Source organism: Lissotriton helveticus, chromosome 1_2 (assembly GCF_964261635.1).
Source record: "Lissotriton helveticus chromosome 1_2, aLisHel1.1, whole genome shotgun sequence".
Taxonomy (NCBI): domain Eukaryota; kingdom Metazoa; phylum Chordata; class Amphibia; order Caudata; family Salamandridae; genus Lissotriton; species Lissotriton helveticus.
In genome coordinates, this window is record NC_136058.1 from 84,708,948 (window position 1) to 84,724,680 (window position 15,733).

At 42.9% G+C, this 15,733-nt stretch overlaps 1 protein-coding gene across 1 annotated transcript in view; it reads right to left on the reverse strand.

The window, feature by feature from the left end:
• Positions 1-15,733, reverse strand: part of SGIP1 (SH3GL interacting endocytic adaptor 1) — a 1,317,316-nt gene that overhangs the window by 719,691 nt on the left and 581,892 nt on the right. Inside the window, exon 8 of the mRNA XM_078668946.1 lies at positions 2,310-2,361. Coding sequence (XP_078525072.1) covers positions 2,310-2,361 — 52 coding nt within the window. The remainder of the gene's footprint in view (positions 1-2,309; positions 2,362-15,733) is intronic.

Here is a 15,733-nt window from a genome sequence, read left to right on the forward strand (position 1 = left end):
ATGAGATTTTTGATAAAGTCCAATACTTAAAAAGATGAGATAACATGTATCATCAGAAGTGTGGTTCTTCGACTAAGACAGACATGGAGGGGCTAGCCCCTTTGAACCATTGTGGGGTTCTACAATGAATGGATTTTAAACGCCTTCATCTTCCTTCCAGTATGAATTGTTGGATTTTTTGTACATCATGGATAGCTGGAATGTAATATTGACAGAATGATAAATTACATGGATATACTTGGTCGATCGCCAACAGGAATGCAAGACCGAAATAGTTCCATTTCAGAACTGTAGACATAGACAATGTAAACTAAAGATAAACCTAACAAGTCATTAACTTCTATTTTTGAGATTGTATCTACATACACCTTTGCATTGTGCAAAACCTCTAAGTGGGTGTTCAGTCTCTTCAAAGCTTATAGTACAGTCAGAGTATGATTTGCACATCAAGGAACAAAGGAGTTCACAGGTCTTCTTCAGAGAGGCACACACTTTAGATGGAGGAGTTGGGCCATGTAAAAAGAGAGAGTAAGTGTCACATTGAGTGTGAAACCGGTGTCTGCAAGTCCCAAACCGAAGTGTGTCAAAACTTTGAGCAACTTTTAAAACAATGCAAGCAGTGCAAAGCTGCACATTTAACAAACAAACTAAGCCACAAAGGGACCGCAGATGACGGGTCCAATCAGAGTTTTGAGCGCTACTACCACTTAGCAGCAAGTATGAATCACTTTCTACTTACAGGACGTTCAGCTGTAAGGCGTGAACCTATTTTTTCCCCCCGCAGTTTGGTCTTGGATGGTAAACAGTAAGTTGCAAAATCACATCTGAATTGATGAGCACCTTAAATATCTACATGCCAAAGGAAGGCACCGCCATTATCAGTGATCGCGTTCCAATTAAGGATACCTAACATAAAATCCTTATTGTAAAAAACAAGATATTTGAAAGAAAGACAACAGCTCCACTGAGTAATCTGCAGGGATCAAATCGCTAAAAAACACAAAAAACATTAACAGGATAGGATAAAAAAAAATAATAAGCAGGCAAGAAAGGAATGAAAACAGCAATGTAATGTGAGCAAGCACCAGGTACCCTAAGAGTCATCGAATGTGGTAAAGAAAAGATTGACGAGTAAAAAGCAAAATATACACATTCCACTCTCCACAACAGTAATGGTAAGGAGGCCTGAAAACCAGTGGTCATCCAGAAAACGGAAAAAAGCCCGATATAACCGATATGTCTGGGTCTCCTCACAACAAGGAGGAAGAAGGTCTGAGAAATACTTAATTGTTTTAGGGCAAAACGCATTTTATTTTAATGGTTCGAAGGAGAGGTCTTAAGGGAAAATATTTTGCAACAAAAATGTATTTGCTATTCATGCTGGATTAAATGGTTGATGCTTTCCCTTAAAAAATGTCGATTAATTGAACAAAAAACCCTCCCCGTCCATATATCTAAAATTAAAAGAATAGGAATTGCCAAATAAAAAGAAAAATGTATGCATGATGGCACACTGAATCTTAAGTTTAGTGAACACAAAACTTGTTTAAAGTTTTGATTTTACTGGTAAGATTATTCAAATCCACCAAAACTGTCACAACTAAGTGATTATAAGAAACAGCTTATAGCTATGGAACAAGAATAAATGTATGTCCTGGTTTGTGATATGCTTGATATCACAGTGAAATTATTTGAATAAAGTGTAAACAGGTATTATAGACCCCATCCAATAAACAGTTTTATGTGAAATAAATGTACAACTGCTGGTTAACATTTTTATAAAAGCTTTAGAGTCAAACAAATCAATATCTATTGTTTGACGAAAAACTCCCCTGAAAAACATTTGAAGAAATGAAATACTAATTTATCAACGAAAAGATTTTAACTGGGTACCAAACATGCCCACCTGTTCCACTGCCACATTGAAGGCTACCAATTAACGTGAGTGTTATTACCACAACGAAAATAGATTTAAATTGGCCCAATACTGCAAAACTAGAATAGCAGGTATCAGGATTACTGTTTTCAGACATGCACATAAGCAGAGTTATAATTTGTAGTAATCTCAACAAACATCGAGTGTGGCTTAAATAAGACCACCAATTGAACCTGCAGATAATTTATGAGCACTCAGTGGGAATAAAGCCTAAAACCCAAGCAGTTATGCAAAGACACTTTTGCTGCATGCTGCACTGTGCGGACCTTAGTTATCAAACACAACCCAAAATAATGAAGTATTTATACTGTATTCAGTCAGGACAAACATTCACGTGCAAACATGTAGGAAGGAATGTGTTTTTGATACTCACCTTTCAACCTCAATAGGTGGTGTTGCACGTCTGGGCCTTGCAATTTCTTCACCTATTCCATAAAACATACATTTTAGAATGCACTATATAGGTAAGATGCTGAAGTCACAAACAGATCTATGAGAGGTATGAATGAATATTCCCTCTCTTTAGTAATATGGCAGATATTCCAAATTATGTAACATAGTGAATATTTCTGTATTTAATTAAAACATTTTTAATGTGTGACAGGCCTAAGAAAGACATTAAAAGCTAACCAGAGCAAGCATGTTATTTGAGGGGTTTCAGGTGACCGGGCTGGGGACACAGTGGTAACTGGGGTAAACTGCATGCTCCTTCAATCTCTTCCAAAATAAAAAACCTTTTTAAGCAGAACCTGCCTTTTTAATGGGAATGGACTGAATTATATATATATATATATATATATATATATATACACATCATGTGATCAAGGCACTTTGGTGCTGAAACGCGTAATGGCCGACGGATTTCAACCCAAATAAAGGAGATTCTGTGCACTGAATCGTGGTCTGTGTTCCTACTTTGTATACAAGAACCGGCTGGCAGTGGAGTTTTTCTATGAATATATATATATATATATATGTATATATATATATATATATATATATATATATATATATATATATATATATATATATATATATATATTCACTGAAAAAACCATAGGTTATAGACCATATATAGTTAGGAATTAGCATTTAAAAAACCTTATTTTACTCACACAAAACCATTGAAATTCCATATATAGTTAGTTGCACTAACTATATATCGCGCACCCGCAATCCACTGCTGATGATGTCACATATTACATCATTCATGACATGGTCAGTGACATCACTGATGACATCACTGATGACATCTCAAATGACATCACTGATGACATCACTGATGACATCATCCAGTGACTGTGTGTTTCTGTAAAGTTTAAATATGTTTTACATATTGAAGAATGAGTAGATGTATAAGTGTCTGGACGAAGGATTTAGTAGGTGCATGACTGAATGTATGAGTCAGTGATTAAATGCGTCTCACTGAGTGCATGGGTTAGTGACTAAACTGTCTTAATTTGTGCATCATTATGTCTGTTGTTCTGTAAACTGCTGCATGTGTTGATCAGTAGCTATATGATTAACTATATGGGTTATTGATTGATTATCCAAGTATTTGTATGGGAGACTGAGTGTGTGTGTGGCTGGCTGGAAGGTGTGTGACTCTGTGCAGATCAATGTGTACTTGTATCAATGATTGTATAAGAAAGTAAGTATGTGTTAGTATATGTTTGAAAATGTAAGGTGCTCTATGTTTAACTGTATAGACAAGAAAATGGAAGTGTGATTGATTCTTTACAGGACTGACTAGGTGTGTGAGTAACTCCATGGATGAGTGGCAGAGTGTGAGTGTCTGTATAGGTGTATGACTGCATATGATAGTGTTGTAAAGATGAGTGATTGTATGTATGAATGATTGTATGGGTGAATGAGTGAATGTGTGTGTAGACGTAGGAATCAGTGAGTGCGTATGTAGTAACTAGTATTGGTGTGTCAATGGTTTCAAAAATTATACTCTGTATTTAACACTGGGTGAAACAGAGGTTATATTAAAATGTGAGGAGATGCATTGTATTGTCACATGAATGATATCATCAGTGATGTGGTCATTGATGTCAAATGAGATGTCATCAGTGATGTCATCAGTGATGTCATTTGAGATGTCATCAGTGATGTCATCAGTGATGTCACTGACCATGTCATGAATGATGTAATATGTGACATCATCAGCAGTGGATTGCGGGTGCGCGATATATAGTTAGTGCAACTAACTATATATGGAATTTCAATGGTTTTGTGTGAGTAAAATAAGGTTTTTTAAATGCTAATTCCTAACTATATATGTCTATAATCTATGGTTTTTTCAGTGAATTTTCAAGGTTTTGTAAATGCTAATTCCTAACTATATATGGTCTATAACCTATGGTTTTTTCAGTGAATTTCAATGGTTTTTTAATAGCAAATATCATAAGCTGTCGAATGTCAAGTACGTGGTAAGTGAAAACATTTTCGTGTTTATGCACACTGATCTGCTTTGAATGGTGCCCCCCCCCCTCATTTCTATTAGGAGTACTCTCTCTTTGCAGATAGTGAAAGGTAGTTAACGCAGGCCTTTGCCCCCGTTGTAATCCGTCGTGCCTGCTTCTCTCTCCATTTGATTGATTGTTATCCAAGTATTTACTGTTTTAGAATTAGTTCTCTTTGGTTCATTCTCTATTTACAAACAAACACAGAGTCGCAATACTCTGTTTAGTCTTTGCAGATATCGAAAAATCGTGTAAAAAAAAGAAAAGGAATCGAGTAAAATCAGTAGGCCACTAATGGGATCTCTTTTTGACCTCGCTAAAATAGAAACATTAGGAACAACCCCTCATGACAAATACAAAACTAGTGAGATGAACTGAACTCCACACAATGATGGCTGCAAAACAGCTCGGCTCCGCCACCCACCCCGCCCAAAATAACGATAAAGAGCGGCTGCCATGATTGGTTGCGGAATGGCCACAACGGAGCTACGAAATGGTGGTGCTCTCATGCTAACCCCAGCTTCAGTCTGAAACATCCAGAAACACTGTAGACTACCAATTCGATCAGTTCCGGTAGCGCCCCAATGTAACCCGGTAGACAAGAACTAGCCCTCCCCTCTTTGACTGATGGTTCTTGTTCCCTGTCCCTTCTGTTGTCATTTAACAGAACTATTTAGCCTGCTGAAAGGGGTTGTGTTTCGACCGCTGGTTGGTGGAGACATTTTGACTATATTCTGGACCTGCGTTGTCGCGTAATGCGTCATATGACGCGCCGCGTTAGCGCATCCGGAAGTCATCCGGGGCGCGCAGCGCGTAACGTAAGCATAACAAGTCATGTGACTTGTTAATAAAACTTTTCATTGGTTCATTTTACTTTTCTTATTCTAATGATGAAAGCCTTGGTCATATCACCTAAAAATTACGCTTTTAATTACTTCCGAACATTATTTTTTCTTAAATATATGTTATAATGTTCCAGGCTAATGTACTTTCCCGGAAATTTTACAACTGTCCTGCAAGTAAAATATATTCTTTTTTCGAGAAAAAGAGCGTTTCTTCGTCCCATGACGGAGCCGTTGAGCAAAAGAGGGTCGACCTGCTGTCTTAGTCGCCGATACGCCTGAATATGAGATTCTTATCGATCACTTTATGTTGCAGGAGTAGAAAACACAACAGCCCTTGACCATTTATCTTTACTGCGTTCCTTCGTATTATACCTTTTACCCTTCATGTAATTGGTCTGCTTTATTTCACTTGCCTTTTAATGATTCTAAAACAGTGACTATTATTAAAAACTTTACCAATGTATATACTACTACCATGTTTTCTTTTAAAAACCTTTATTGTGAAAATTTCATTATACAAATACGAGCCTATAACCACGTGGGCCTGCCACGGAGCAAACTGTAATCGTATATGATGAATAGACATTTACACTGTAGAGGAACGTAACGGGCGGGCCATTAGGTTGCAAGAACTAAGGTGTCTAACAGTTACGGAATCGGTGGACGTACATTTTATAATTAAAATACGACAGGGCCAGTTACAATAAAATTATCTAGATATACATTTGCGGGCAAGTACCATGGGTGACGTTAATTCGAACTTTCAACAGTACAGTAATGAATAACACATCAGAACTTAATATCAATAGGGATGTCGAAATATTCAATCAATTCTCGTCCCCGCCCGCCATGTGCTTCAAAACTGCATACGTATCTCGTGATTTCAAGGTTCTGCAACCAGTACACAACAAGGAGTTACGACTCCCATTTATTCCGGCGCCATTTTGGGCGAGGACGGGCAGGTCCAGGATATAGTCAAAATGTCTCTACCAACCATCGACTATGATGATGTTCATATGCTGTATTTATTAGAGTAACACTCATCTGTCCACATGAAATTAATTTACCACAATCTAAACATGTCATTTTAATCTTTCCAAAGTTCTTCTAAATATTTGGGACCATTTCCCTTGCCTCTGAAGCTCTCAGTGCCACTTCTTTGATGAATGTACTAGCAGGTCAGGGGTTCTCCTCCAAATCTCTCTTTTATGCAGCACTATAATTAATTGGTGCCACCTCTCCATATGACGATGCATGGTATAGTTACCACAACTATATTTTTTTCCGGTTCCTCTGGAGAGTTCATCGTGGCAGATGAAGCGTGTAACGTACCGGGCATTTACCTTTTTTTGCATGTACAGGAAAGGAAAAAAAAAATCGAGCGTCCGAGTTCTAAGGTGTCCCAGGGCCATTTTAGTGGACCAGGCCCAAATCCAAAGAACAGGCCGCCATTTTGAGAGTCCTCTTGCAGCCGCCTGTCGCTATAACATCAAGAGCAGCCGAAACTCAGCTGAATGGCAACTGAAACGGTAAATGGGCGCCCCACTACATTTCAGCATTGTAGGATGACCACACCAGTACAGCAACTTGCTAGACATCACCTCGGTGCCATCCGGATCTCGGCGCCCCACTGCAGATGAAGTGCCTCTCAACTATGAAACCACCGCGGTGACATCCGGATCTTGGCGCGTTGTGCTGCCTTCGGCCTATTCGCACATCGGTCCGCTACTGACGCCATCTCACAGGCTAATGGGGTGACCCACGCCGAGTTTCAGCATTGTAGGATGACCACACCAACTTGCTAGACATCACCTCGGTGCCATCCGAATCTTGGCATCTCAACGCCTAGTGGTATCTTCCATACAGAAAATATTGTTACGCTGCCTTTGGCCCCATTCGCACATCAGTCCGCAACTTAGACATCACCTCGGTGCCATCCGGATCTTGGCATCTCAGCGCCTTGTGGTGTCTTCTACTCCGAAAATATTGTTGCGCTGCCTTTGGCCCCATTCACACATCAGTCCGCTACTGACACCATCTCACAGGCCAACAGGGCGCCCCACGCCGACTTTTACCATTGTACGATGGCCACACCAGTGCCACAACTTGCTAGACACCACCTCGGTGCCATCCGGATCTTGGCATCTCAGCGCCTTGTGGTGTCTTCAAATCAGAAAATATTGTTGCGCTGCCTTTGGCCCCATTCACACATCAGTCCGCTACTGACACCATCTCACAGGCCAACGGGGCGCCCCACGCCGACTTTCAACATTGTAGGATGGCCACAGAAGTGCGACAACTTACTAGACACCACCTCGGTGCCATCCGGATCTTGGCGCGTTGTGCTGCCTTCGGCCTATTCGCACATCGGTCCGCTACTGACGCAAACTCACAGGCCAACGGGGCGCCCCACGCCGACTTTCAGCATTGTAGGATGGCCACACCAGTGCGGCAACTTACTAGACACCACCTCGGTGCCATCCGGATCTTGGCGCGTTGTGCTGCCTTCGGCCTATTCGCACATCGGTCCGCTACTGACGCAAACTCACAGGCCAACGGGGCGCCCCACGCCGACTTTCAGCATTGTAGGATGGCCACACCAGTGCGGCAACTTACTAGACACCACCTCGGTGCCATCCGGATCTTGGCGCGTTGTGCTGCCTTCGGCCTATTCGCACATCGGTCCGCTACTGACGCAAACTCACAGGCCAACGGGGCGCCCCACGCCGACTTTCAGCATTGTAGGATGGCCACACCAGTGCGGCAACTTACTAGACACCACCTCGGTGCCATCCGGATCTTGGCGCGTTGTGCTGCCTTCGGCCTATTCGCACATCGGTCCGCTACTGACGCAAACTCACAGGCCAACGGGGCGCCCCACGCCGACTTTCAGCATTGTAGGATGGCCACACCAGTGCTGCAACTTGCTGGACACCACCTCGGTGCCATCCGGATCTTGGCACGTTGTATTGCCTTCGGCCTATTCGCACATCGGTCCGCTACTGACGCCGCCTCACGTGCCAACGTATTTTCTCCGCATTTTACACCCTATGCCGCATAACAGGTCATGTGACTTGTTTATAAAACTTTTCATTGGTTCATTTTACTTTTGGTTTCCTAATGATGGAAGGCTTGATCATGTGACCTAAAAACAACACTTTTCATTGGATGAAAACTTTTTTTTTTTCCCCAAACGATGAAAGCCGCACCTTGTTTCTGGATGTTTCAGACTGAAGCTGGCGTCAGCATGAGAGCACCACCATCTCGTAGCTCAGTCGTGGTCATTCCGCGAGCAATCATGGCAGCCGCTCCCCACCAGAAGCCTGCAGGAATCGGAGCCCCCAAAACTTTTGATGAATTCTCAAGGCGGAGGGGACGCTTTCGAGAATGGGGTCCAAGACCTAGCAGACAAGCGTCCGATTTCCAAGGTGTCCCAGGGCCATTTCAGTGGACCAGGCCCAAAAAGGAAACAGCCTGCCGCCATTTTGAGAGTCCTGTGACAGCCGCCTATCGCTGCACCGCAAGAGTGGGCGCAACTCAGCTGAATTGCGGCTTTTGACACAGTGGACCAAAAACGGACGGAATGGCAACTGAAACGGTAAAGGGGCGCCCCACTACAGCAGACGAGACTCCACCTGGAGAGGCCCGTTCACGCCGCCTCCCCCGGGGCGCCCCACGCCGTTATTCGGAGCAGCATTGTAGGATACCAAAACCAGTGCGGCAACTTACTGGACATCACCTTGGTGCCATCATTCTGCTGCCTTGGAACTATTCGCGCAACAGTTTGCTACTGATGACCCACCCCCCGCGACGCCCCATGCCGTTATTTGCTGGGTGGCAACTTACTAGACATCACTTTCGTGTCATCGAGATTTCGGCGCGTTCTGCTGCCTTGGAACTATTCGCACAACAGTTTGCTACTGATGACCCACCCCCCGCGACGCCCCACGCCGGAAATCTGGACGTTGTGCTGCGTTGGGACTATTCGCACAGCCGACCGCTACTTCGTTGTTTTTCCCTAAAAATGTTTATATGTTATTACTATTTTTGTTTTCTTGTATATATTTATAAATTATTAAAGTTTTATAATCTTACTACTTTGTCGGAGTGCTATATATATTTAATGTGACACATAATTGTAAAAACTTTGATGTACAAAGAGTCATCCCTGGAATCTTCCGCTTCAGGCTCGGTCCCCTCCCCAATCACAATACAGGATGGTTTTCAGATAATAGCAACGCTTCTGCTGTGACGGATCTCATCCAGTGTGGGCCTTCATCTACTATAACTCCTTTGAAGAGGGGTGATTCTTTACAGCTGTGGCCATAAACTACATCTGCAGGGCTAGCTGATACCCTAGGACCAGCCTGGACAATCGGACACAGAGGAAAAGGAGTGTCAGAGGGTGCGGTAGTGAATAGGGCGAAAGGGAGGTGTCGGGCGGGCACAGGGTGTGATTCTCAGGGAAGAGCAGCGCAGATGGGGGGAGGTTTATTACCCATGCATAAGACAGAGAGCGGGGGTGACCACTGCCTGGGGGAGATGCTTGCGAGGGTGGGGAGCCATGCTAAGGATCGACAGCGTGCACAGAGTGGGTCTGGTCAAGGCATCTAAAATGGCTGCCGTGCACGACAAAAGTGTGGCATTTGAAAAAAGACAAGAAGGCGCAGACAATGTTTTTCAACACTTCCTGATTTCCTTCGAATCGAACGTTAACAGACGTTGGGGCATATTACCAAAGTTAAGCGATATTTATCCCTAACGATGCTTAGCAACGATTTTTTTACCGTCAGAAATTATCGCAGATAAACCTTCCTATTATCAAGGTTTATCGGAAATACGATAAAAAACGACCGCAATGCATTAATATCGCTGAAAACTCAGCGATATTCATGCATTACCGAGCTAATGCTCTTAGCTATGTTATCCACCTCCCATTGGATAACATGGCTAAGAACTGCTCAGGGCAGGTGGTAGCTTTTGGAGATATTCGCGCTTATCTCGAATATTTCCAAAAGTTGATAATAGGAGATAGCGATGTTAGCGACTGTTTCCAGTCGCTAACATCTTGGCATGCCCACTTTGCATGTCATTAGTGATAAATATCACTCACATGCAAAGTGGGGCCCAAGATGGTCGCTATCTTCTACTAGCCGTCGCTAACTAGTGTTAGCAACAGCTAGGTAATACACATATAATTTTATCTCCGCGAAGCGGAGCGCTGTTACAGATATATATCTTGTTTTTGAACGTTAATTTCTCAAAATGCACTGAAGCACATATATTGAGACCTAGCAAAGGCACATCGGGCTACCAGTCCCTACAATTTTGCCAAGTTTCGTGCAAATCCATTCAGCTGTTCGATCCTACCGAGAGACAAGATGGCGGCCGCTACGGACTGTTTGGAATGTTTACAGACACCGGAGAGCCAATCAGCTTCGCTTCGCAAAGCTCCGTAACGCGAAAAGTACGCGAAGCGGTGCGGTGTTACAGATATATATCTTTTTTTGAACGTTAATTTCTCAAAATCCACTGGAGCACATATATTGAGATCTAGCAAAGGCACATCGGGCTACCAGTCCCTACAATTTTGCCAAGTTTCGTGCAAATCCATTCAGCTGTTCGATTATTATTATTTTTATTTTTTTTTGCCCCGCGGGGCCCTTTTAAAACCTCCACATCAAACCTAGGGGGTCAGCGACAATGTACTATGCCCCCTTATGGTCATTTGCCCCTTCGCTTTGGCCTCCTCTTGTCTCTCGATCCTACCGAGAGACAAGATGGCGGCCGCTACAGACTGTTTGGAATGTTGACAGACGCCGGAGAACCAATCAGCTTCGCTTCACAAAGCTCCGTTGCGCGAAAAGTACGCGTCCTGGGCCGCTGCCCAGTCCGCTGTTACAGATATATATCTTTTTTTAAACGTTAATTTCTCAAAATCCACTGGAGCACATATATTGAGACCTACAAAAGGCACATCGGGCTACCAGTCCCTACAATTTTGCCAAGTTTCGTGCAAATCCATTCAGCCGTTCGGGCTAAAAGTGAGGCCAACCGCCCTATGGAAATTAACATGGGAAAAACGCGTTTTGGGACCCCCCTTTTTTCTCGGCCCCCCCTTGACGAACCCCCCCAAAATTTTCAGGGGCTGCTCAGAAACAAAATGTGCCATTTTCCTGAAAATTTCAGCCAATTCCGTCCACAAACGCCAAAGTTATTAGACATAGAATTTTCAAAAAACCCATAGAGAAAAAATCCTAACTATATATACCTACTGGCGACCGCCAGTAGGTAATATATATATATATATATATATATATATATATATATATATATATATATATATATATATATATATACATATACATATACATATACATATACATATACATACACATACATATATACACTACTATTATAAAGAGAGAACAGAAACCTTTTGGCAAGGTAAACTCGGGAACCACAGCGCCAATCCACACACCCAATATATTGTTGTAATCCTCAGGGTGTGTAGATGGACATAGGCTGCATACAATTAAAAAAAACGTAAATTAAAAAATGAAACTTTAAAAACAAAGTAGTCCCCTAAAAGTAGCGCCGGCCGCGACGTAGCGCTGGCCGCGACCTAGCGATGTCCGCAACGTGCGTGATGACGACAGGCGGGGAGGAGCGGTGACGAGGAGTGGCGGTGAAGTCCGGAGCGCGGGGAAGAGTGGTGGCTCAGGTAAGGCAAAGGCGAGGCGGGAGGCGGTCTCCGGAATCCGGAAATGCTGCCCCCAGCCCCCTTCTGCCCCCGGGGCGGGCTGCTAATATATATATATATATATATATTTTACCTACTGGCGGTTGCCAGTAGGCAGTTATAGTTAGGATTGTTTTCCATAGGGAATCCGCAACATTCTATTGGGAATTACTTTGGCACAGATTGAGGGATCTGCCTGTAATTTTCCTCAAATTTGCCTCGCGGTGGTCCGCTCCTTCCCTGAAAGTTTGGGGGGATTCGTCAAGCGGGGGCCGAGATAAAAGGTGGGTCCCAAAACGTGTTTTTCCCATGTTAATTTCCATAGGGCGGTTGGACTCACTTTTAGCCCGAACGGCTGAATGGATTCCCACGAAACTTGGCAAAATTGTAGGGATTGGTAGCCCAATGTGCCTTTGCTATGTCTCAAGATATGTGATCCAGTGGATTTTGAGTAATTTAGGTTAAAAAAAATATATATATCTATAGGCGCGCACCGGGGAACGCTCCCGGCGCGCACCGCGCGTTCGCGCACGGAAAGCTGATTGGCTCTCGGGTGTCTGTCAACATTCGAAACAGTCCGGAGCGGCCGCCATCTTGTGTCTCGGTAGGATCGAGACACAAGAGGTGGCAAAAACAAAGGGGGAAATAACCAAAAGGGGGCAGGGTAGACCCCCCCTGACCCCCTAGGTTTGATGTGGGGGCCATAAAAGAGTCCAGCGGGACAAACATTTAAAAAAAAAAATTCGATTTTCGCGGGGGGAGCGCCCGGTACGCGCACCGGGGAGCGTACCTTGGTGAAAAATAGTGAAAAAAATTAGTGTAAAATAATCATTTTGAGTGTTCAGAGGTAGGGTAGCTCTGAAAAGAGCTTTTGGGTTCTGTGGCTGATTTAGGTACCTACAAGTACATCCCACACACAGCCACACGCACACACAGCCACACGCACACAACCCACACACACACCCACTCCTCACACACACACACCCACACATCTAACACACACACACATAACCCCACACCCCCACACTCCCCACACACACCTCACACACCCAAACCTCCACCCACACCCAAACACCCCACACACCCACACCGACACCTTACACATCCACACCCACACCCACACCCACACACCCCACACATCCACACACACACCACACCCCCCCACACACACACCTCAGACACACCCCACACATCCCACACACACACATCCCTCCCCCCACACACACACACCTCACAGACACACCCACACATCCCACACACACACACATCCCCCCCACCCCCACACCCCCCACACACACCTCACACACCTCCACCTACACCCAAACACCCCACACACCCAAACACCCCACACACACCTTACACACCCACCCACACCCACACACACACACACACACCTCACCCCCCCCACACACACACACACCTCACAGACACACCCCACACACACCTCACCCCCCCCCCCCTCACACATGGGGAAAACCCAGTGAAACAGTAAAATAATAATTTAAAGTGCTTAGAGGTAGGGTAGCTCTGCATAGAGCTGTTGTGTTGTGTGGGTGATATAAGTACCAGCATGTAGGTACCAATGCAGAGTTTTAAATTCAATGTAGACTGTCTCCTCTGCAGATATTTTGCATGTTGTTACAGAAGTTATTGTGGTATATGGAATCTATACTATAGTCGGTCAGGAAAGCAGAAACAACATGGAGGCAGGAGATGAAAAAGAGATGTCAAATACACATTGGAGATAATAAAGTGGGAGAAAGGAAGTAACTATGAGCAAAATTACTATGTAACACAAAAAAGTTGCACAGTATACTATAAGTCTCACTTTATATTATAATCATTTTGGTACTACTTCATGAATTACATATAAAAATGAATAATGTCTCGAACAATTTTTGATTATAAATATAAATTTATTTTTCTGATTCTTTTTCAAAATTTAATAAAACTTCTAACAATATATTGTCTGGAATGTCCTCATTTTCATTCTGTGATTCTATTGCTTCCACACACAAGTAATTCATGGTCCAGAGACTCATCCATACAGTCAAAGTCATCATTCTCAGCAATATTTTCTTCAGGGTTGTTTTCCATAACAATTTCGAAAAATATTAATTTTATTCTGTTCTCCTTCCATTTTCTTGCTGTAAATTGCATAAAAAATAAATATATCAGTAGAGATAGGACACTGTTGGGTTTAAGTTCAGACAGGTAGTTTTGATTTTTTAACAGTGAAGTTATCTTTGGGCAATGTATGGTATCAGGCTGGAAGTAGAAATATAAAAAAGTGTATGTGATAAAGCCTAAGTAAATTCATAATTATACAAGAGAAGTCTAACTCAATCCATAACTATAACAGAGAAGCCTATCTCAATCTATAAGTATTACAGAGGGATAGTATATAACTATCAGAAAATGTTTTCCCAAATTAACTTAAAATGCACAACATACTTCACTTTCCAAAATAACAACTTACCTTTGTGAAAGTAGTGGAAGTTCTCAGTGAAAATCCTTTTCAAATGTACTTCAGGAAGTAGTAGTCAAAATGGCTGTGTTTCCCTCTCTTTTTGTATATATATTCATGTACATAACCAATCAAATGTCAGGAAATAATAGTGGAAAATGAAAGTAACATTTTAATTGGTTGTAAATTCTAACACTTCAGATGTGTTTTTGTCATGTAATTTACCTCAGGATATTTAGACAGGGCTACAGGCCACATGGCTCAATGGAATTCCACCAAATTTGGGAAAATGGTAGGGACTGGTATGTAGTATTGCCTATTCTATATTTGGTGAACTTCTCTACAGAGGTTTTTATGTAAATTAAGTTTAAAAAAAATGTGGGAGCGCTCACCGGTGCGCGCCCCGGTACGCGTACCGGCAGCGCAACGGGAGTCCTCCATCTTGTGTTTCGATAGATTTGAGACACAAGATGGAGGACAAACAACGTTGGGAATGGGTAAAAGGGGGCACGGTAGACACTTCCTGACCCCCTAGGTGTTGTGAGGGGGGCTTAGGAGGCCCATATAGGCCGGGGAGCGTACTTTGGTGAAAATTAGTGAAAAAAGTTAGAGTAAAATAATAATTTTGAGTGATCAGATGTAGGGTAGCCCTGAAAAGAGCTTTTGGGTTCTGGGGCTGATTTAGGTACCTACAAGTAGGTTCCAATGCACAATCTTAAATTCAGGAGGAATATTCTATTCCCCTCATCTGAGAAGTGCACACCATCTCCTCTGTAGATATCTTGCATGTTGTAACGCAAGTTGTTGTTGTATATTGAACCCATTCCATAGTCTCTCATGTAAGCAGAAACAGATTTATTCACGTGTTTCCGTGCTTTTTCAAATTGTGGACAAAATTGGTTGGACCACTTCCATTTCTGTCTTTGGCATATATTGGAATATACCAAGGCAGTTTGTGGAAAAAGTGTCATCAATTGCCGAAAGGTGTCCTTTAAAACCATTTGCAGACCTACCCCAGTCAAAGTGCCTAGGTCATTTCCACCACAGTGCAAAATTATGAGGCCAGTGTGTGGCAGATGGTAAAAGGTTTTCACCAATGGTATCAATTGATTACATCTCAATCCTCTTTGGCCAATCCATTTTATGTGCACATTTGGTAAATCAAGGTTGTGAAAATTTCTGATAGCTGCATACCTTTGAGCCCAGTGAATGTAGCTATGTCCAATAATCCAGACAGAGTACATGGTGAGAGGAGGTTCTGGTGCAGTCAGATGA